At 32.4% G+C, this 23113-nt stretch overlaps 2 protein-coding genes across 3 annotated transcripts; both read left to right on the top strand.

Moving 5' to 3' along the window:
* Positions 1–1435: 1435 nt before the first annotated feature.
* Positions 1436–4463, top strand: LOC121219335 (pentatricopeptide repeat-containing protein At5g50280, chloroplastic). Its single transcript, XM_041097282.1, has 2 exons — positions 1436–2357; positions 2752–4463. Exons 1-2 carry the CDS (start codon positions 1486–1488, stop codon positions 4067–4069), a joined length of 2190 nt encoding a protein of 729 aa, XP_040953216.1. The 5' UTR covers positions 1436–1485; the 3' UTR covers positions 4070–4463.
* A 7885-nt stretch (positions 4464–12348) lies between these two features.
* Positions 12349–17160, top strand: LOC107953565 (MA3 DOMAIN-CONTAINING TRANSLATION REGULATORY FACTOR 1). Of its 2 annotated transcripts, none has more exons than XM_041097280.1 (4): positions 12349–12612; positions 13730–13982; positions 14698–14792; positions 14961–17160. In XM_041097280.1, the coding sequence occupies exons 2-4, from the start codon at positions 13745–13747 to the stop codon at positions 16773–16775; spliced, it is 2148 nt and encodes a 715-aa protein (XP_040953214.1). In that variant the 5' UTR covers positions 12349–12612; positions 13730–13744; the 3' UTR covers positions 16776–17160. The 2 variants fall into 2 exon arrangements, with proteins under 2 accessions (XP_040953214.1, XP_040953215.1); XM_041097281.1 differs by having other exon boundaries at positions 12354–12738.
* Positions 17161–23113: the final 5953 nt, after the last annotated feature.

Here is a 23113-nt window from a genome sequence, read left to right as displayed (position 1 = left end):
TAAAAATTCTATCAATTTAATTCTCAAACACATCTTAAACAAAAATGGCAACCAATAAACCTAACTCTAGCATGGGTTTGACAGCTTCGGGTTACTTGGTGCCTGTTAAAAACATTTTCTTTACCATTCCTCTAAAGGTAAAGACTAACGCAGTAAATCCCACAATTCCACTATGGATAATTTAACAAGCTTCTCTCTTAAGCACAGTACACTAAAATTTGTAAGTAAAAACCATATCATCCTATGTTTACATTATACCCAAAGGATTGCTATATCAATTCTCTCTCTCTCTCTATATATAGAAGAAAACATATAGTAGCACTAAAATTAAGAACTCAGAGATGCAACTACAATGTTGATGGTGGGTCCAAAATGACCTAGTTTGAGAGTGTCGGCAGAAAGGTCGGAGCAGGGCTTTTTCTTGGAGTTGTACAGTTGAGAAGTCAACGAATTGAAGAAGATAGAAGAAGAGGAAGTGGCAACCATGTTTTCTTTAAGATGAAGTTAAAAATGCTTTGGGTTTTTAGAAACTACTTTGAAAAAACCTAAAGCGGATTCGTTTAGATTCTTTTTTTTCCCATTTTAGAGAAGAGAGAAAAAATGAATGCAGAATGGGGAGGGGGTTAGATGCATGATGAAGATATGTTTGGAACCAAATTGATTGAATATTGATTGAATATAACTGTGGAGGGTTAAATTTGTAGAATTATTTAGAATTAGGACTAATTTAATAGAATATGCAAACGTTGAGGATTGAATATGTTATTATACTAAGTAAAAAAAGAAAAAGACCATCTCACCATTTTCGTTAACAATTTAAGGGAATGACCAAAATAGAATGAATGATAACATTGGTTATGAAATTGAAAGTTTTGTAGTTTGATGACTAAGACTGAAACACGCTAATAGTTATGTGACTAATTATATAGTTTATCCCATATTTTTTAATTTTCTAACTAAAAAAATAATATTTAAAAGAATTAGATATTCTAGGTTAAAATATACTCCAAGTTCCTACATTTTTATTACATTTGAAATACAGTTATCCTACTTATATTTTTAGGAACTTAGTCTCTGTACTTTTAAGATTTAACAATCTAAGTCCAATTGTTGATATCGTTAAATTCATTACAAAAAAAAATTCATTATAAATTTAAATTCATTACAATGTCATTCTTTTTGTTTCATGGCTTTCAAGCGAGAATTTTCTTCTTTTAAAATATCACACTATTTAACTTAAAAAAAATTTAATGGAATAAACAATTACACCTAAATTTTTGAATCTAAAAAGTAAAGAGTAAATTCTTGAAAATATAAGTAGAGGGACTAAATTTCAAATATACGAAGAGTACATAGACTAAAAGCACATTTTAACCTTAATTTTAATACCTCTGCTGTTTATCATCAGAGCTATTATAATAGCATTACCGTATATTCTCTGTTTATATCAGCTTAAAAAGAAAAAAAGAAAAAAACTATTCAGCTATGGCGATGAGTCAGTTCAGCTCGTGTTCTTCATTTCCCTTCATCTATCACACTCACTTTTTAAATAACCATTGTTCGAAATCCCCTTTTCTTCTACAAACTTCAAAAACCTTTCCTTCTCTCACCCTTTTCGCATCGCTTCCTCCTCCTTCATCCCCTATTTTCCTCCCTTTTCTTCAAGAACCTGAAGAACAAGAGCTACCAATTGAGAACCCAAAACACCCAAAGCTTGATGAAGAAGAAGAAGAAGAAGAGGAGGAGGAGGACAATCATATAAAAGACCCAATCATCAGATTCTTCAAGTCGCGTCCCTCGGCGCCTGACCCACCGAGTCAAGGCAAATTCTCCCTCCAAAAGAACCGTCGGTCTTCTTGGCACCTCGCCCCGGATATCCGGTCCTTACCCGACCCGGAATTTGACTCCGAACCGGAGCCTGATAATGAAGAAGAAGAAGACTTGTTCTCAGAGGCAAAACAACAAAGAGGTTATACGTACGAAGACTCAACTGAACTACCTGACGGAATTGTGGGAGAAATCATTCGCGCTGCGAGAAACTTGCCGGAGAATTCTACATTGGGTGAGTTCATGGGAGGTTATCAAGGGAAATTAAGTGAAAAAGAATGCTTGGAAGTGTTGTCATTGATGGGAAAACAAGGACTTGCTTTGGGCTGCTTGTATTTTTTTGAATGGATGCGTTTGCAGGAGCCTTCACTCGTTACTCCACGAGCTTGTTCGATTATCTTCCCTGTGTTGGGGAGATGGGGAATGGGTGATAAATTGATGGTTTTGTTTAGAAATTTGCCACAAAGTAAGGGTTTCAGAGATGTTCATGTCTATAATGCAGCCATTTCTGGGCTTTTATGCTCGAAAAGGTAAAGCTTTTCTGAGCTTTTTAGATAAATGTAATTGTTTAGTGATAGGTAAAAGTATGTGTAAGAGTTATGCATTTTCCCCTTCTACTTAATGGGCAAAGCAAATTGCTTAGTTAAAAATTTTATTTATTTGTAGTGTTAAAAACTGAGGTGGCTGATGTAATAATCAAACGATACCTCATGTTAATTTATTAGGATCAGTTTTAACATTAGAAATAGACGGAATTTTTGACAAAAGGATCAATTTGCTCTTTAATCTAATGTACGGAAATTATTGTACCATTTTTTAAGTAGGGGGGCGGAATACAATCCAGCTATTAGAGGGGCTTCCATGGTGTACTTTTTCCCTTAGTTATAGTATTTTCTTATATATATATGTTTACAATTTATATAGGTATAATGATGCTTGGGAAGTTTACGAGGCCATGGAAGCTAACAATGTTAAACCAGATCATGTTACATGCTCTACAATGATTACAATTATGAGAAAAACTGGGGGTACTGCAAAAGATTCATGGCAGTTCTTAGATAGAATGAATAGGAAAGGAGTGAAATGGAGTGTTGAAGTTTTGGGGTCGATAATAAAGTCTTTTTGTGATGAAGGGTTGAAGAATGAAGCTCTTATTATCCAATCTGAAATGGAGAAGAAAGGGGTTCACTCAAATACTGTAGTGTACAACACTTTGATGGATGCTTATGGTAAATCGAACCAAATCGAGGAAGTTGAAGGCCTTTTCGCTGAGATGAAAACGAAAGGACTTATGCCTACATCTGCTACCTTTAACATATTAATGGATGCATATAGTCGGAGAATGCAGCCGGAGATCGTTGAGAAACTGCTTGTTGAAATGCAGGATATGGGGTTAAACCCGGATGTGAAATCGTATACTTGCCTGATAAGTGCCTATGGGAGACAGAAGAAGATGAGTGATAGGGCAGCTGATGCTTTCTTGAGGATGAAGAAAGTTGGTCTAAAACCGACTTCACATTCGTATACATCTCTTATCCATGCTTACTCCATTAGTGGTTGGCATGAGAAAGCTTATACTGCATTCGAGGATATGCAGAGAGAAGGACTTAAGCCGTCCATTGAAACATACACTGCTCTATTGGATGCATTTAGGCGTGCAGGGGACACTCAAAGATTGATGAAAGTATGGAAGTTGATGATGAGCGAAAAAATCAAAGGCACATGCGTTACCTTCAACATCCTTCTCGACGGATTTGCAAAACAAGGTCAATATATTGAAGCAAGGGATGTTATTTCTGAGTTTGGGAAGATTGGGTTACAACCAACAGTGATGACATATAATATGCTAATGAATGCATATGCAAGAGGAGGCCAACACCTGAAATTACCACAATTGTTGAAAGAAATGATGGTTCTTGATTTAAAACCGGATTCAGTCACTTATTCAACAATGATCTATGCTTTTGTTCGTGTTCGGGATTTCAAGAGGGCATTCTATTATCACAAGCAAATGGTGAAAAACGGGCAAGTTCCTGATGTTAAGTCCTACGAAAAGCTCAGATCAATATTGGATGTAAAAGCTGCAAAACAGAACAAGAGAGATAAGAGTGCTATACTAGGTATAATCAACAGTAAAATGGGGATGGTGAAAGCGAAAAGGAAAACAAAGAAAGATGAGGTCTGGAAGTATAAGAAAAGGAACCATAGAACTCCCGATGTTGCTCATGATGGTCAGAAATGAATGCCACCTTTCCGTTACATGAGAGCTTAAGTTGTTCGACATAAGTATTTGGATATTGGTGTTGGTCCGTTGGATATGAAGATGTGTCAGGGTAGTACACCGAGTTGATTTCATCTCCTCATAGCACTCTAGGAGAGGCCATGGTCTTTTAGATTGGATATACAAGTGTTCATACTCTCTTCAACATTCTTCAAACATGTGAGGCATCTTTTCTGGACAAAATCGCGAGATTCAATGAGGTAAAGGAGATAATATCTTATAAATTGGTATGAACTATGATAACATATCATGGGAATTAAATGGCTACTGTTGGGTTATCCTTATTTATGTTTGCATCTCTTTCTAGGCTAACTTTTGCAAATACTTCTCTAAATATAGTAGTTATAATAATTAATGGATGCTATGTAGCCTTTGTAGTTTCTTTTGTTATTTTTGGGTAAATTACGTTAGTAGTCATCCAACTATGGTTTTGTCACTCGACTATGAAAAGTTACAAAATGGTCATCCAATTATGATTTTTTTTCTTTTTTTGTCATCCAACTATTCAATTTTGTCTTTTTGAGTCACTCAACTATCTTGAATTTTTGAGTGTTTCCATTTTTACGTTAATTAGCTGTTGACCAAAAAAAGAAAAAAAAGTCATAGTTGGATGGCCAATTTGTAACTTTTCATAGTTGAATGATTAAAACAAAAAAAAATCGTAGTTGAATTACCCTAATTTTTTAATTTTTCGTTTGATAGGAGGATTAACCTTGTAAAGATTTCTTAATACGATAATTAACGTTAATTATTTGTTTGGTTGTGAAAATCAATTGATTAGTTGTTACACCACTTAATATGTTTTTTCTTAATTTGAGGAAAAAATTTTATACTTGTTGAATTGGTAAATTCTATCAAGTGTTTTTTCTTCCTCTATTTCTTTTTAATGTTTTCAATAGTGTTTTTGCTCAAAAAATAATTTATTATATTTTTCTTCTTCACTTCTTTCAGCATCATTTCAAGTAATATAATAATTTTTAAAATATTAAAAAAAATTCCAATCTTCAAAATTTTCAACCATATCATTCCTATAAAATTACGTGTCAAATTTTGCTTGGATTTTATTTTATGGAATATTTTATAAAATATTTTATTTAAAACTATTTTTTAATTAAGTTTATTTCAAAGGCATATAAAAGTTTATAATGTAATTTTATAGAAGTAACACATTTGGTAAGTATATCTTTCCCAATGGTCACTAAATTGTTTTTAAGGTGTGATTGATGAGAGAGAGATTATGCTCATCCATCATCTAGTAAAAATATTATCTTAGGATGGTACTTAACATCATCCAAGATGCAACATGTCTCGAAAACAATATGGAATTATTTATCTAACATCCGAAGATGCATGTAAGGCATTGGTATTGGATGGACATTATGAGTGGCATGAGATATTACGTGAAGCATTTTTCAGAGGATTGCTTATAGATTTTCTGACTTGGGAATGATGATTGATCATGGAGGAAATTTAAAAATATATTCCTCTTCAAGATAAACATAATTTCTTAATTATGGAAGAATTTGTTTATGATAGAGTTGCTGTACTTGGTGAGCACAATTATTTGTATAATGACTTAATCTTTGACCAAAATCTGTTTCTGATGTACTTGTTGATGGTATGTATAATGGATTTGGTGTGTTCTTTTTCATATATGGTAGTGGTGATACTTGTGGAGATCAATCATTGCTGGGGTTAGATCAAAAGGTAAAATTATTGTTGTTGCATCTTTAGAATAAGTTTTCTGTTGTTGTTACCTAGGGAAGAAATGCTCACTCTAGATTTAAGATTCCCTAGAAGTTCAATAAGGATTCATGTTTTCGTGTTAAATAAGGTAGTCCATTTGAGATGAAGCTCCAATGACACAGAGAAATGCATTTGAATCAATTGATGGTATGTTGAGGGACATTATACGTTTTATCGATCCTGATTCTGAGCATAAAATATTTGATGGAAAAATAGCGTTATTGGATGATGATTTTCGTTAAATTCTTCAAGGTAGCAACTAGCAAGGCTGACATTGTCTTAGCTTTTATCTACAAATCATAGATTTGGAATCATTATATGTTGCTTATCTTGAGGAATTCAACATCTGATACAATATTTGCAACACCTTTAACTTGATCCGCCTATAGTCTCGATCAAACAATGCTACTCGATAATTCTTTTGATTATATTGTCAATTATTACAATCAGAACTATTCCGGTTGCTGTTAAATCAAGTGAGCTAGAACTGTACTTGTAAATCCGAGTTTGACCATTTTAAATACATCATTTTTTTCTTCAAAACATGTATGAGGTATTAATACCCTTGGCTTGAAAGTATTGATACCCTAAGTTTGGGTGCTGGTACCATGTTCTCTTATTTGGTTACTGACTTGTGAGGTATCGACATCCACAGTTCAAGTATTGATACTTTGACTGAAGGTATTGGTATTTGGGTACTAGGTATCCATTCCCAACCTGTCTAGAATCTCTATTTGGCTGCTAATTTAGTAAGTGTTGGTACCCTTGTTCTGGGTACTGATACTGGATGCAGTACAACCCAAGTTACCCTTCTAAAGGTAGCTTGTTATGCAAGAAAACCATTCTAATGACTTGCTACTCACTCAAACATAATTTAAGGTCTTTGACCCCTTTAAAGCTCACAAAGACATGTTAATTTCTAATACTAAACAAACTATACCAATAACTCTATTCTCGATATACATATTAAATCATTATAAAATTCTGTTGTACTTTAGATTGTAAATGGGATACTAATACTTACTCGAGTTTGATTAAAAAAAATTTAAATTAAATTCGGAAATTATTAAGTCAAGCTCGAGCTTAGTAATATTCAACTCGAACGGCTCGTAAGTCTTATTGAACTTTTCTTATTTTTATACTATAAAATCATGTTTAATGCTTTTACCTTTGATATATATTATTAAACCTAAGTTTAATTATTGAGTTTAAGCTTGCGTACAAAAATTGGTAAACAAGTTTAATCGAGCTCAAGTAGCTATAGCTCAAGCAAAAACTTGAGCTTAAAAATAGATGTTCGATCAAGTTTGAATCGAGTGTCAAACTCCAAATTTTGAGTTGAATTCAAACTCGAACTTAAAAATATTTGAATTCAATTCGACTCAACTTGGTTATACTTCTAAATGCAATCTTTACAACCCAAAAACATAATACAAAGGATGTGAATTTAACATAAGGATGCATCTCTTCATCAAGTTTACTAAAAACCAATCAACTTTAAATTCATTGATACTCACATGATTTCTAATAACATCCTATAATATACATTAAACAAATTGATAATAAAGAAAATAAGTTGCCACATATTTCACAATCACCTATTAATTTTTAGGTCTTATTAGACCTCTTAAAGCTCTTTATCCATTTCATCTCTATTAGCCAATTTTTTAAGAATCAAATTAAAGTACAACTTCATCTATACTTTTTTGTGTCCAAAAGATTACACTTTGAGCTATTTGAATTCTATTAAACTTTAACTCATCATCAAGTACAATTTTATCTATACTCTTTTTTTGTATATTAGTTTTTTCTTTTCTAAAACTGAGTTAATCTTTGGTCAACTTGTAACACTTAAGTTATATTAGGTGTTGTTTGATAAATTGAAAAATTAAGTTTTTTAGTATAAAAATTTATAATTTTTTAATTTACATTATAAAACTGTTTGTTATGTTAATAAAAATTAAATGTTGAATATAATTATATTGTTTGAGAATAATAAATTATAATTTTTTAAAATTATTTATTTCATAAATTAATATTATTAATATAAAATTTTATATTCTTTTGGATAAAAATTAAATATAATAATTTGAACATTTCATTTTTAACAAAATAAAAAAATAATTTATTTTTATTTTATTTTTAAAAACTAAAATCAACTAATCTTTTCAACATTAAGTGATAAGTAGCTATCTACGTACTTATTTTACTCTATATTTTTTGCTAAAAAATTTGAATTAACTAATAATTTATTATGGTTATTAAACATAAAACATATATATAAATTAAATTTTGAAAATTTCCTTTTTCGAAAAAATGAAAATTGTCAATGGTTTATCAAATACACCCAATTAACGTGACTAAGTTAGTACCCAATTAATTTGTGACACCAAAGATATATTGTATCCACCTGTCTTTTTTTGCGGAAAATGGTGAAATTTCAATTTAGTTCCTATGCTCCAGTTAAATTCTATATCATATAATAATGGTGAAATTTCAATTTTGATCACTGTGCTACACTCAAATTTAAGATTCAATCTTTATACTTCAACCTTTTGATATAAATTGGTACCTTTGTTTGTTTGCTTTTTTTTTAATCATTGATTAGATCAAATACTTTATTTTGATTAAAATGATGATGTAACTTTTAAGTGTTATTGACACTATTACGATTATTTGTTAAATTCAATTCCATTGTAATGCCATTTTTTTGTTACATGATACTAAGTGAGTATTTTTTTTTAATTTCAAAATGTCACATAAACAATTTTACTAGAAGAATTTAAGGCATTAACAATTGAATTTGAATTATTAAATTTAAAAAAATTGTAACACCCCTCGCCTGACCCAATTGTCGAGTCCGAACTATAGGATGCTACATTCGTTGCCGAAGCAACTACATTCAAATATACAATAATTAATCATTCACACATGCGATTAAGCATCAATCACATTCAATTTATGTTAAATAATTATTTTCAGGTCTTATACAAGCTTATGAAAGCTCTTTTGTAAATCTGAATATGAAATAAGACCAAATTGCAAAGTCTTGAAAATTTAGGATCGGCATTACGATTTCATCACTTCCACATCGTGACGTTGCCAACACAGTAAGTCACATCACAACTTCATGTCATTTGATGTCACGGCATCACTTATTGTCAGCCGACGTTGTAATGAGAGAGGTTGGTCGTCGAAACGTGGCTCTTGTTTTTGGCAAAAATGTAAAATTTGATACCTAAACCAAAGTTTCGAACAAAACCTTTCAATATGTTCATCTATTAATCACTACTACTTGATTCAAAACATACCAACACATACCAAACAAGTTCAAACATTCAAATTCAACTTATTATCAAAACATTCAATACTTATTCACCAATTAGATTTAAACAATTCAATATCATTATAACATACCAGCCAAGTCATTCAAATACCAATCTTTACCTATACAATACCATATTGAAACATTCCATTTCACTTTAATTACATACACTTGTGTACATTATACATACCAAAGGCTTATAGGCCTTAAGTATGAACATCAAACATACCATTTCAACTAAGCATCAACTTAGCTATTTTACTTATCTCAATCTACCAACTTCAACATACCAAGTTTAATTAGGTTCATGTTTCTCCTTTCTAAAAGCATCAACAAATTGTCAAATCATGCATTTAATAAATCACATGCTATGACCAACATTCAAAATCATATACACCAAAACACTTATATACATACCACAACCCTAGACTCAAAATAATCGTATAACTACCGATTCGGTGATAGTGTGAGCTTCGAGACAATTCAACTTGACGAGTTCTGCAAAGAAAGGGAAAACAAATAATGTAAGCATATAGGATGCTTAGTAAGTTCACATGTATTATACAAAACTTACCTTATTGTTACCTAACATTTGTAAGTTACTTTAGCTTGACATAAGAATTGGCTAGACATGACAATCAAAAACACCAACGTTGTAAGCATTGACTTATAATCAAAACCATTTGATACCACAGTTACTTAACATGCCAATTCATGTCATTTTAGGTAATTAATCTCAAAAACACATTCAATCAAGAGATAATACAATCACATACATGTCAAAGACATTACTCCAATCAATTTTTCATACTCAATTCATTCAATATTTTTCCATTTGATATCAAGTTCATTCCATCCCATTCAATTTCTCATTTTCATATAAATTGCATCCCTCGATGAACCCTAGTAAACGAACTTGGATACACAGGTATCTACACTACACCAGTTGTTCATCCGAGCTGAATATATATATCAGGTTACCCGTCTAGGCTAAACCTTTATAATGACACATCAAGTTACTCGTCCGAGTTAAATCTGTGTCACATACACTTGAGAATCCGCAACAAATGCTGGACTTCGGTAACATCTGTAATAAATACCGTACAAGTGTGCATAAGACCCCATTGGCATGTCAATCCTATCCCAACTTTTACTAAGTTCACACGAGCATCTTTACACATATAAGCGTCACATTTCAATTTAGTCCAATTCTAGCCTTTCATATCAATTCACAATTAATTAATCCAAAATCAAACATACATAACAACCTAAGTAAATAAATATCATATGAACTTACCTGATCAAAACACCAAACAAGTTAATTTTTTAGGGACTAATCAATAATTTTAACTTTTCCTCGATTATCTCCACTTTGATCCGGTTCTTACTCTAAATAATTATTTTATACAATCCATCAATTCTAAAAATTTTCATATTATGACATGACATGAATGAACCATATAATTTCATTTTTATACCCTTAAAGTTTTACATTTTATTCATTTTAGTCCCTGAATTCGAAATAGTCATAACTTTCAACTTTTAGCATTGGTTTAAAATTTGACTTCACATACATTTATTAGGGACCCTTTACTTTCTATTTATACCAAAATTTCACAATAATTTCAAATTTTATTCACTTTGGTCCCTATGCACAAAACTAACAATCTAGTCCTTTTTATAATCTAAACTTAAAATCTATCAATTTCAAGCCTAATTCTTCAAGAAATTAATAATGATAACTTCTAAAAATTTACAAATTAGTACATGGGCTAGCTAAATCAAGCTCCCATGACTTCAAAAACATAAAAATTTAAAGAAAAAAGACTTGAATTTACTTACCTATTAGATGGTCGAATGTTTGAGCTTCAAAAATGGTTTTTCCTTATGTTTTTATGTTTGGCCAGTTAAAAAAAAGATGAAGAAGATAGAATATCCCACTATCATAGATCTTTTATACTTTTATTAGTCTTTAATTAACCTAAATTAATTAAGTTAATCAAACTTAATTAACATTAAGCTTTTAAATTTCCAACGGTGGAGAACACCATCATCAAGCACTATCTCCTAATAAAAAATGGATTATTTACCATTTTGAACTTTTGGCTAATTGCAATTAATAGGCCAAATTGATGGGCCAAACATCAATATTATTTTATACTAGCTCCATCAATATTTATATTTAATATTTTCGGACTCGGTTTACGGAAATGGAGTTCTAAAATCGTCTTTTCCGGCATCACTAAAAAATAGGCTATTATAAAAATAGAAGAACTAAAGCTCTAAAAATAAAAGTATGAAGACTAAATTTAAAATATATTTTAATATTCAAATATATACCCTATAATTTGACCCAAAAATAATAAATAATTAACCCTAAGGCTGAGCAAGAAAAATCGAAAAATTAAAAACCTACATGAACCAATGTATTTGGGCAATTTATGTAATACAAGCTTAAAAATTGCGGTTACCTGAACCTGAACTGAATTCTATTTTTTTTTCTAATTTATAATTAATTTTAATTTTTTATGATATAAAATAAATATTTTATATTTAAATTACTGAAAATAATTTAAAATTTCTTAAAAGATATATTTTTAGAAATATTTATGAAAAATATTTTGAAATATTATCAAATAATATTCAAAAACCATAAAACAACATAGATGAAGCCAAAAGTTGTTATTTGAGGGGCCAAAATTAAAATTTAAAATTTAAAAGGGTTAAAGTAAATTTTTTTTCTTTGTAATATGCTTGTTAGTTTAGAATTTCAAAGGGATTAAATTAAAAAAAATCATCTTTAAAGAGTTAAAGAGTAATTTTACTATTAAATTAACTTATAATTTTAAATTTTTAAAAAAACTAAATTAATAATATACCATTTTAAAGGCACTTTAATGTCGTACCTATAAACAAAGTTTATTTTGATAAAATAAATTTAAAAATTCAAAATAAAAATTAATATAAAAATAAAAAATGGAACCGATCCCAATAAATAATTCAAGAAATTAAAGAAAACCAATTTAGAGACACTCAGAGAGGGAAGATCGCTTCAGTCCGTGCCGTGTAGTAAAGATGCCACGTGGACCCCAAAAAACCGATAACATCCCATTGCCATTGATGACGTGTAATTATAACCGTAGCCTCCCTATATATATTATTATATCCCTTCTTTTTCGATCCCTTCTTTTCTGCCCTCATCCATTTCCTGTTTCTAACAGATTTTCCGACCCGAAACTTGGATCCGACGACCCTTTTCCTTTGATCTAGGGCTCCATTTTCCCTTCTTCTTCACATCGCCCTTTGTTTTGGTGAACTGGAATCCCAACTCCGGTTCTTAGATCCGGTTTACTCCTGTTTTGGGCTTCAGATCCGGGCCACAAACAGAAGGGATCGGGTTACGTCTCTTTTACTTCATTTCTTTTGGAATCAGGTCTTTTTTTTGCTCATTCTTATCTTCTTCTTTAGTTTTTGCTTTTTGTTGCTTTTGTTTGCCGTTAACTTGTTTGGTTGCTCGGAAAAATGGTGGGAAAAAATGAAGGAAAGTAGAGTGTTCAGTGTGAGTTACGGTTTTTAATAGAAGACGATTTGTCTTTACTTAGTTGACGAGTTTTTATTGTATTCTACTGTTTTGTTTTCTCAGTTGCTTTTATTTTTTTTTTTAAACTGCTACTCAAGATTTGTTTAATTAATTGTTTATTCGAATTGAACTTAGTTCATCAGATAACAGTGTAATACTTAGTCGATGTGATTGTATTGTATTTTACTGTTTTTCTTTTTCTAATTTGCTTTTGATTGTTTTTCACTGCTAATCCAAGATTTCTTTGATTAGTTGTTTATTCCAATTGAACTTAGTCCATCAGATAACAGTGTAATACTTAGTCGATGTGATTGTATTGTATTTTACTTTTTTTTTTCTAATTTGCTTTTGATTGTTTTTCAATGCTAATACAAGATTTCTTTGATTAGTTGTTTATTCCAATTGAAATTAGTTCATCAGATAACAGTGTAATACTTAGTCGATGTGATTTTATTGCATTTTGCTTTTGCTTCTTTTTTTGTTTTTTTGCACTGCTAATCAAGATTTCTTTAATTAGTTGTTTATTCAAATTGAACATAGTTCATCCAAAAACAGTGTAATACTTAGTCGACGAGATTGTATTGCATTTTACTGGTTTCTCTCCGTTGCTTTTGAAGTTCTTTTACTGCTAATCGAGATTTCTTCAATTAATTGTTAATTCCAATTGACCTTAGTTCAACAGAAAACAGTGTAATACTTAGTCATATGTGATTAATTGCATTTTTCTTTTGATTCTTTTTGTTCACTGCTAATCAAGATTTTTTTAATTAGCTGTTTATTCAAGTTTAACATAGTTCAGCCAAAAACAGTGTAATACTTAGTTGACGAGATTGCATTGCATTTTACTGGTTTCTCTCCGTTGCTTTTGAAGTTTTTTTCGCTGCAACTCGAGATTTATTTAATTAATTGTTTATTCCAATTAAACATGCTTCATACGAAAACAGTGCAAACTAAGAGTATTTACTTGTAGGTTGGTGAAGAGTAAATGGCATCAGGTGAGGGATTTCTTACTGATGAACAAAGGGAAGTGTTGAAAATAGCGAGTCAAAATGCGGAGACTCCTTTACCATCTCCTAGATTGTCATCATCACCGAAATCCCCTACTTCTTTGCTTTCCGATCACCAATTAAAGGATCCTGCTGGTGGTAAGGCACCAACTTGTGGTGTTGGAGTGAGGCATGTTCGTCGGTCTCACTCAGGGAAGTTTGTCCGTGTAAAGAAAGGTGAGCCTTCTTACTGCTTTGGCTATTTGATTTCATTTTGGTTTTATAATTATTTTTATGTATACCTAGGTTTTCTTTCATCATATTGTATTGTTGGGATAAGTTGCATTCAAATCAGTAACTGGTGAAGCTGACTTTTACTAAATAAAGTAGGGTTCGAGGGAAAAATGGCAGAGTACCAAAAAGTCGTATAATATTGACTACTCATCATCAATCTCACCTTAAATGTGTAACTTGATCGTAAAAGATTTATTGAAGTTACTGCTGGACGGTGTGATATTTGTAATTTTTGTAGAGGTTGGTATGCCCCTTTCTTAACTTGCTGAGCAAGTAATTCAGAATGATTCCTATGATATGGTTTACTTACGCTGGAATTGTAGTTAGCAAATTGGGGCCTCAGTAAGATGAAAATAGTTTGGGGAAGTTTCAAATTTTGTTTGTTGATTTTATACCTATAGGTACATTAGCACTTAAAAGTGTTTCATCTTGTGTTCTATTATCCCATGATTTGGGTTTCTTCTCTCCCTGTAATTCATTTAAGCTTAATGGTGTAAGCTCAGATTGACTTATGGTGCTATGCTGCTATGGTGCTATGCTGCTTTGCGTCTGCATTTTTGTCAAAGAACTTAGCTGAAATGTGGGAGAGTCACCAAGGAGTTCTTATATGTTTTTTCTTACTGACTAATTGTTATCCTCCTTAATAATGTTAAAACAGATGGTGCTGGTGGAAAGGGAACATGGGGGAAACTGCTTGATACTGACAGGGAATCACATATAGATCGAAATGATCCTAACTATGACAGTGGAGAGGTATTTGTAGCTTTTAGTCTGTTGTATTTTTCATATTTGCTTTTTTACATTTCTTTATCTGGTAAACCACAGTTGTTCATAGAGTTAATGCCACTTGTACCTGCCGTCGATAGTTATTTGTTAATAAGTTCTGATGATGTTTAATTTATTTACCCTTGTCTTTGCCAGGAACCATATCAACTTGTTGGTTCAACTATTTCTGACCCTCTAGATGAGTACAAAAAAGCAGTTGTCTCGATAATAGAAGAATATTTTAGCACTAGCGATGTGGAATTGGCAGCATCCGACCTCAAAGATCTTGGCTCAAGTGAATTTCATCCTTATTTTATTAAGAGGCTTGTCTCCATTGCTATGGACAGGCATGATAAAGAGAAGGAAATGGCCTCGGTTTTGCTTTCTTCATTATATGCTGATGTCATCAGCCCAAACCAGATTAGGGATGGTTTTGTTATGCTTCTCGATGCTGCGGATGACCTTGCTGTGGACATACTGGATGCAGTCAATATCCTTGCTCTGTTCGTAGCTCGTGCTGTGGTTGATGAGATACTGCCTCCAGCATTCCTCACAAGGGCAAAGAAGACACTTCCTGAATCTTCCAAGGGATATCAGGTTCTTCAAACTGCGGAGAAGAGCTATCTCTCAGCACCCCACCATGCTGAACTTTTAGAGAGGAGGTGGGGCGGTAGCATTCATGTCACAGTTGAGGAAATGAAGAAAAAGATTGCTGATCTTTTAAGGGAGTATGTGGAGAGTGGTGACACATTTGAGGCCTGTAGATGTATAAGGGAATTAGGTGTTTCGTTCTTTCATCATGAGGTTGTTAAGAGGGCTTTGGTTCTTGCCATGGAAATTCAAGCAGCGGAACTGCTAATGCTGAAACTCCTAAAGGAAGCAGCAGAGGAAGGGTTGATAAGTTCGAGTCAAATGGTGAAAGGGTTTGCTCGGTTAGCAGAGAGTCTTGATGATCTTGCCCTTGACATTCCATCTGCGAAAACCTTGTTTCAATCCATTGTCCCAAAAGCTATATCTGAAGGATGGCTTGATGCATCATTCACAAAGTCCTCATGTGAAGATGGAGAGGGTCAAAGTGAAGAAAAAAGATTGAGACGGTACAAGGAGGAGGTTGTAACTATAATTCATGAGTATTTTCTCTCAGATGATATTCCGGAACTCATCCGGAGTCTTGAAGATCTAGGGTTGCCTGAATTTAATCCTATTTTCTTGAAGAAGCTTGTCACTCTTGCCCTAGATAGGAAGAACAGGGAGAAAGAAATGGCGTCGGTTTTGCTCTCTGCTCTTCACATTGAAATCTTTTCAACCGAAGATATAGTGAATGGGTTTGTCATGCTTCTGGAGTCTGCAGAAGACACGGCCTTGGATATTTTGGATGCTTCGACTGAGCTTGCTCTCTTCTTGGCGAGGGCTGTTATCGATGATGTGTTGGCCCCGTTGAATCTTGATGAGATAGCAAGCAAGTTGTCACCAAATTGCAGTGGAAGTGAGACTATCCGCATGGCACGATCACTTATAACCGCACGCCATGCTGGTGAGCGGCTCCTCAGATGCTGGGGAGGTGGAACTGGCTGGGCTGTAGAAGATGCAAAGGACAAGATAATGAAGCTCCTTGAGGAATACGAAAGTGGAGGTGTTGTAGCTGAAGCTTGCCAATGTATCCGTGACCTTGGAATGCCATTCTTTAACCACGAAGTGGTTAAAAAAGCACTAGTGATGGCCATGGAGAAGAAAAACGATAGGATGCTAAATCTGTTACAGGTATGTTTCGACGAAGGGCTAATTACCATTAATCAAATGAGCAAAGGCTTCACCCGAGTAAAGGACGGCCTTGATGATCTAGCTCTTGATATTCCAAATGCAAAAGATAAATTCAGTTTCTATATGGAGTATGCCCAGAAGAAAGGGTGGCTTCTTACATCCTTCGGGTCATCTGCAATGGAAGCTCCACCAATCGCCACAGCCTCCTGAGATATTGATGTGTTTCTGTCTATACAGTTTCTCGCGCATGCTGTTGCTGTTCTGGTACTCTCCATGCTCATAGCCGTCTTCAAGTTTGAATTCCTCATGTTTTTTCTTTTAATTCCTTTTTCAGTGGTCATCCGATGGGAGATTCACACATCCCAGCTAGCCATTGTATAAAGTTGGTTCTTTCCGTCTGCTATATCGAAATAGCTTTAGGTTCGTATTCTAAACAGTGTAGCATGTTGGTTAGGAAATGATATGATATGATATGATATGATATGCGTGCTGGTACTTACCATCATATTATGATGGCATATGATGGTCAGGATGATGGTTGTATACTTCCAAAAAGGATCCATATTAATGTAATGCTCCCATATTAATCTTTTAATTGAGAAAGTAAAAAAAAAAAGTGCTGGGGACGATATAGAGTTTTGGTAAAAGCTGAAACCGTGGTCGTTTTGGATCGGGGTATCAGTTCGGAAAAGTTATTAAATTGGTTGATCAGTTCGGAAAAGTTATTAAATTGGTTGACCTGTAAAGCGATATGAGCTGGTTGGATTGGGTTAAAAAATCGATTGAATTATTTTTTTAAAATATATTTCTTTATCTTTTTGATGATTTATTTAATTAAACAGTATGAATCGATTGATTTTATCACTGATCTCATTATTTAATTGACCTTTTGTTTGTTGAAGGTTTAAAGGCTAGTGTTTGATGCTGAAAATGTATCAACTAATTGGGAAAGATCTTAGGACAATATTGTTTTGGGTACCGAAACACGTTTCATAAACTATTAGTTGTAACAAAGTTATTATTTAAGACAACATTAATATGGAAATAAGAAGCAAATGTTGCCCATTGTTGATATGCAATGTCGATCCCGACTCTTCATCCTTATAGTAAACATTCCCAAGCTTCCTGATATCCTCCACCAAAGGTTCGTGTCTCTAATTTAATCCTTTAGCCCTTGAGTTTTTGTTTAAGTAGTTCTTTATTTTTATCAATCGTTTTCATCACCCAACTGCTCTTTTTAGCATGAATGAGGGCTTCCCTAATTGCAAAAAGTGATGCTTGTATTTTGTCTTCCAACAAAACATCAGACGTGTATGCATATCTCTATCAATCAATGAGCATGCAATACTTGTACCTGTTTGTCTCCGTTTTACTTCTATTATTCCAGTACAATTATAATCTCTACATGGATGTTTTTTAATCTCAACTCTCTATTTGATGAAAACTTGATTGACTGTATACTTTTATAATTTGAAAAGGTTTTATTCCACAACCGTCCTAACTCCATTGCTTTATATATTGTACTGTCCACCCTTGCTCCTGTTCCTTTAAATACACATTCATTTCTTTGAAGCCAAATGTTCTATAAAATACTCGCCTACAAATACGAGTTGTTTTATGTAGAATTAAACACCTAACATCATAATCATCAACTTCATGGGTTTTGATATCTAAATTTGAGCCAGACCAAATAGCTCTTGAGAAAAGGCAGTGGAGAAACAGGTGATTACTATCCTTCGAGTTGCAAAGGACACAGTTCATGTCCACCCCATTGATTCTTCTGCCAATCTCTTTTTTGCATGGTAACCCGTTAACGCACACCTTCCATGGAAATAACACAGATTTGAACGGTACTTGGATTTTCCATTAATTGCTCCAATCTTGCTTAGGCCAATCACAATGAAAGGATTGTCGATCTTGTATATTCAGATCATTTAACATGCCTTGTATCCTAAACTCACAATGTACTCCCCATCATTTGTGAACTTCCATACCTGTAAGTCTCTACCACCAAAGATAGAGAACGATTTTTGTATTAAGTTTCTTCTTGACTCACTATTCACGTAACTGTTTATGTGATTCAAATTCCAATTTCTATCATCCTGATTCATCATTGTTGCAAAATGACCATACATGTGAACTGCAAACTGCAAGCTGCGAATAACGAACTCTCCAAATATGCAAGTTCTAAAAAACTGCGAGCTCACCAAACATGCCAACTCTTCACTCTGCAAGTTGCTAATTTGCACTAAAACAACAATAACATTTTTATTAGACATTGTAGCAGCTGGATTTAGACAAAAATCAGCCAATAAAAATGAAAGTTGTATGAATCTAGTCACTAGATTAAGTCAAGTTGTAATTATTTTATTATTATTTTCAGCTTATTTAAACTTTATGATTCATTAAATCTTAGTATTAACCTTTCATGTTAATGAAACAGTAGTTGATCCTGTTTTCACTCAATTTTTGATCTGTTTTTGCTTCTGGTTCAATCCTTCCCTTCATTAAATATATATCCAACAATCATGTTCATCATCATCATACAATCAATTTCGCCTCCCTGTAGTGGCATATCCTTTTCGTCCAACACACCATTTTCAATTTTAAGATTGTTCCCACTCCATACTTGCTAATCAAGACCTTTTTTAAACAGAATATTTCCATGTAAAATATTTTTCCAAATCCACCAATCAAACGGCTTAACTTGAATTCTATCAAAGTTTATATTGCGACAGTATTTCTTGACAATTGTATTCTGAACAATCGAGTTCATACCTCCATGTATTCACTATTCTTGTTCCGCTACTCCAAATATTTACCTCGTTCAGTAAGAACCTTTATTCCCAAAATTTCCCTTAAACATTCTCTTGAATCTATTATTATAGTTCCTACTGACCATAAGTTTCGATTTATCAAGATTTATGATTTGACCTGACAGTTGACAGTAGTCGTCTACAATCCTTTCGACAACCCTGCATTCCTCTAAATTGGCTATGAAGAAGATGAAACTATCTTCTGCAAAGAACAGGTGAGAAATAGGAATGCTATTTCTACTCACCTTTATCCCATGAATTATCCCCTCCTCCGCTCTCGTCAACACGCATGAAAGAACATTATGACATAGAATGAAAACGTAAGGAGAAAGAGGGTCACCTTGTTTAACCCCACGCTTCGGGAACAGATGTCTCGATTGGTCTCCACTGATTAGTAATTGAGAGCTTATAGACGATATGCATTCATTAATAATATGGGTCCATATACTATTAAAACCCATGTTCTCCAACACCACCTAAACAAAGTTCCAACTCAGCCTGTCATACGCCTTAATCATATCTAATCCTTCTCTTCCATATAGTGTTCATGATCTTCCACATGAATTTGTCTATAGCTGACAGACACATTTTGAAAAGGAGAGACGAGATTCTTAAGAGTAGGTTTCAACCTGTTTACCATTATTTTGGAGATGATCTTGTAAATGGTTGCGCTCAAACTGATTGGTCTGAAATTCCCGGCTGTAACATTTTGCTCCTTCTTCGGTATGAGAAGTAAGAATGTCTTATTGAGTTCTCTCAGCATCCTTCCCTTATCAAAAAATAAATAAATTTACCGCTGTTTCCACAAGGAACCTTATGGTGTCTCAATTTTCTTCGAAAAAAATTGCCGAAAAACCATCAGGATCTGGGCGCTTTATGAGGCTTCATTTAGAATAAAGTTGCTCTAATTTCGTCGCTAGTAACAGGCACAGTGAGAATTCATCATCTTTTTTCGTAATCTTAGTCAGGCTCAGCAGCTTAAATTCATTTTAAAGGAATCTTTTGATCTATTGTCTTCATAACCAAAAATGTTGAATAAAATGTTCCTCAATTTCAGCATGATCGATGATTATGTTACCTTGATTGTCTTGGATGATATTGATGTGGTTTTTGCATCTTCTTTTAATCGTTGCTATGTTCGCGTTTCTTTCCCATTAATTATCCACTCGTGCCTCCATTTTACTGCCAAAATCTTTGTTCCTGCTCTAAAACACTTTCTAACTCATTCCATAAGTCCTTTTCCAATCTTATCATATCCTTTTGATAATGTAGGATTTACATCAATTTAATCAATTTTAACACTAAAGAAAGAGAGAAATTGATTTCCAAAAAAACAAATTGGTTGTTAGATAAGAATCGTTGGCTTGTCTGCTTTTAGTACACTATGACCTCATCCATTAATAACACTAGTACAAAATAGATTTAGTGTAAAAACAGCGGTGGCGGTGAGATTATATACTGTAGCGTGAGACAAAAAGCAAGCTAAACGCACTGCACTGCACCCAATCGTCCATCCAAACTCACCCTTAGTATATACAGTTAGCCTTCTCTATAACAGCCACCCGTTATATCAATATTTCGCTATAACAACTAAGTTTCTAGAAGAATCGATTTTTTATATTTTATTTTAACCCTTTATAACAACAACATTCATAGTTATGAAGTATGTTCTTTATTAAATTAGCTCTCTATAACAATATATGATCTAAATTTTCAAGTAGTAAAATTATATTTATTTTATATAAGTAAGCCTATTAATTATCATTTATTAAATAAAATGATTTTAATTAAAATATCATTTCAATAAAATGATTAAATTTCACATGAAGAAATTTATTAATCGTATTTTTTAAATGAAAATAACCTTTAATGAGTGAAATTAAATATATTAATTCAATAAACTATTAAGTTTTGTAATTAAATATTCTACTATGAATTTGGAATATTATAGATTTGGAACATTATAAACTTATAAATTGATTACTTGAACTTAATAACTCATTATAAATTGATTAATTTAATTTGATAATTCATTGGTTAATTGAACTTGTTAAATTTATGAACTTTATAATTAACCATATGAAAAAATGTAAAATAAAATATTCATTAAAGGAATAATACATGCACGTGTTATACGTCGTTTAATTTTGTTAGTTTTGATTCCCAATTTCTTTTTCTTTAACATAATTTTTACTTTCTTTATTTGATAAAAATTCACAATATAAATTTCATGGTCAGCTTATAACTATATCTCTCTACAACAGTTAAAATCTTAACAAACAAATAAGATTATTATAGAGAGTCTTGATCTTCCAATTTTTATTAAAATAGGAATGGGACTCCTACTTTTTCCGACGGCAACAAAAAATCTGTCATATGTGAGCTTTTCCCAATATTTTACTGTTAAGTATAGTTATGATTTTTTTGCTCGACCTGTCTCTTCAACAAATAAATGGAAGTTTTATCTTGGACCATCAATAATGATTTTTCTTTCGAGTTTGGCTACTTTATTGATTCACTTATCTCTATTATGTCAATATTAATCACTACTATTAGAATTTTTGTTCTTATTTATAATGACAATTATATGTCTCATGATGAAGGATATTTGAGATTTTTTGCTTGTATGAGTTTGTTCAATACTTCAATGTTAGGATTAGTTACTAATTTGAATTTGATACAAATTTATATTTTTTGGGAATTAGTTGGAATGTGTTCTTATCTATTAATAGGTTTTTGGTTCACACAACCCACTGTGGCAAACGCTTGTCAAAAAGCGTTTATAACTAACCGGATAGACAATATTGGTTTATTATTAGGAATCTTAGGTTTTTATTAGATAAAGTGAAGTTTCGAGTTTCAAGATTTGTTCGAAATATTTAATAATTTGATTTATAATAATGAGGTTCATTTTTTATTTGTTACTTTATGTGTCTAATTATTATTTGCTGGCGCAGTTGTTAAATCTGCGTAGTTTTCTCTTCATGTATGATTACCTGATGCCATGGAGGGATTTAACTTTTTAACATTTTAGTTAAATAATATTTTTATTATATTTAATATTTATTTAACATTAAATAATTATTTAAATATTTGAAAGTTCATTTAAATAAATTTATGGATTCGAACCCAATTAGTTTAATTTACATTTTCATGTGGGTGTGTTATATCACTTACCGGTCCTGTCGGCCAAAATTCCCCAATTTCCGTGAGGATTTTTTTATTCCATAAAACATTTTATTTATTAAAGAATATAATGAACCTCAATAATAATGGACAATTTACCAATAAAAGCCCTTTTTTTAAAAAATTATCGAAATGGACCCTTTTTTTAATTATTTACCGGAATGATCCTTTTTCCGGGAAATCGCGTCCATGTCAGCGCGATGTCAGGGTACGCGTCAGGAAATAGCGTTGAGAGCGCGATTTCGTTCCACGTCAGCATCTCGTGCTGACGTGACGCGATTTCGGCCCGCACGTGAACAGTACCCAACGGTCAAAAAAATAAAATATCGGGCCCATTTCGATAAATTTTAAAAATATAGGGTTTTTTTGGTATTTTGAAAAAATAAATTTTGAATCTTTTTGTACTTGTATTTATTTTTTTAATCAATTAACTCTTCAATATTACATCAATAGCAACAAGTACAAAAAAGATTCAAAATTGTTACCAACAATATTTGAATCAAGGTACTAAGGGAAAAAAGCAAGCATCTTAACCAACTAAGCTAA

Source organism: Gossypium hirsutum, chromosome D07 (genome assembly GCF_007990345.1).
Source record: "Gossypium hirsutum isolate 1008001.06 chromosome D07, Gossypium_hirsutum_v2.1, whole genome shotgun sequence".
NCBI lineage: Eukaryota > Viridiplantae > Streptophyta > Magnoliopsida > Malvales > Malvaceae > Gossypium > Gossypium hirsutum.
The sequence above is the reverse complement of the archived record's forward strand: the minus strand, read 5'-3'. Positions and strand labels throughout refer to the sequence as shown.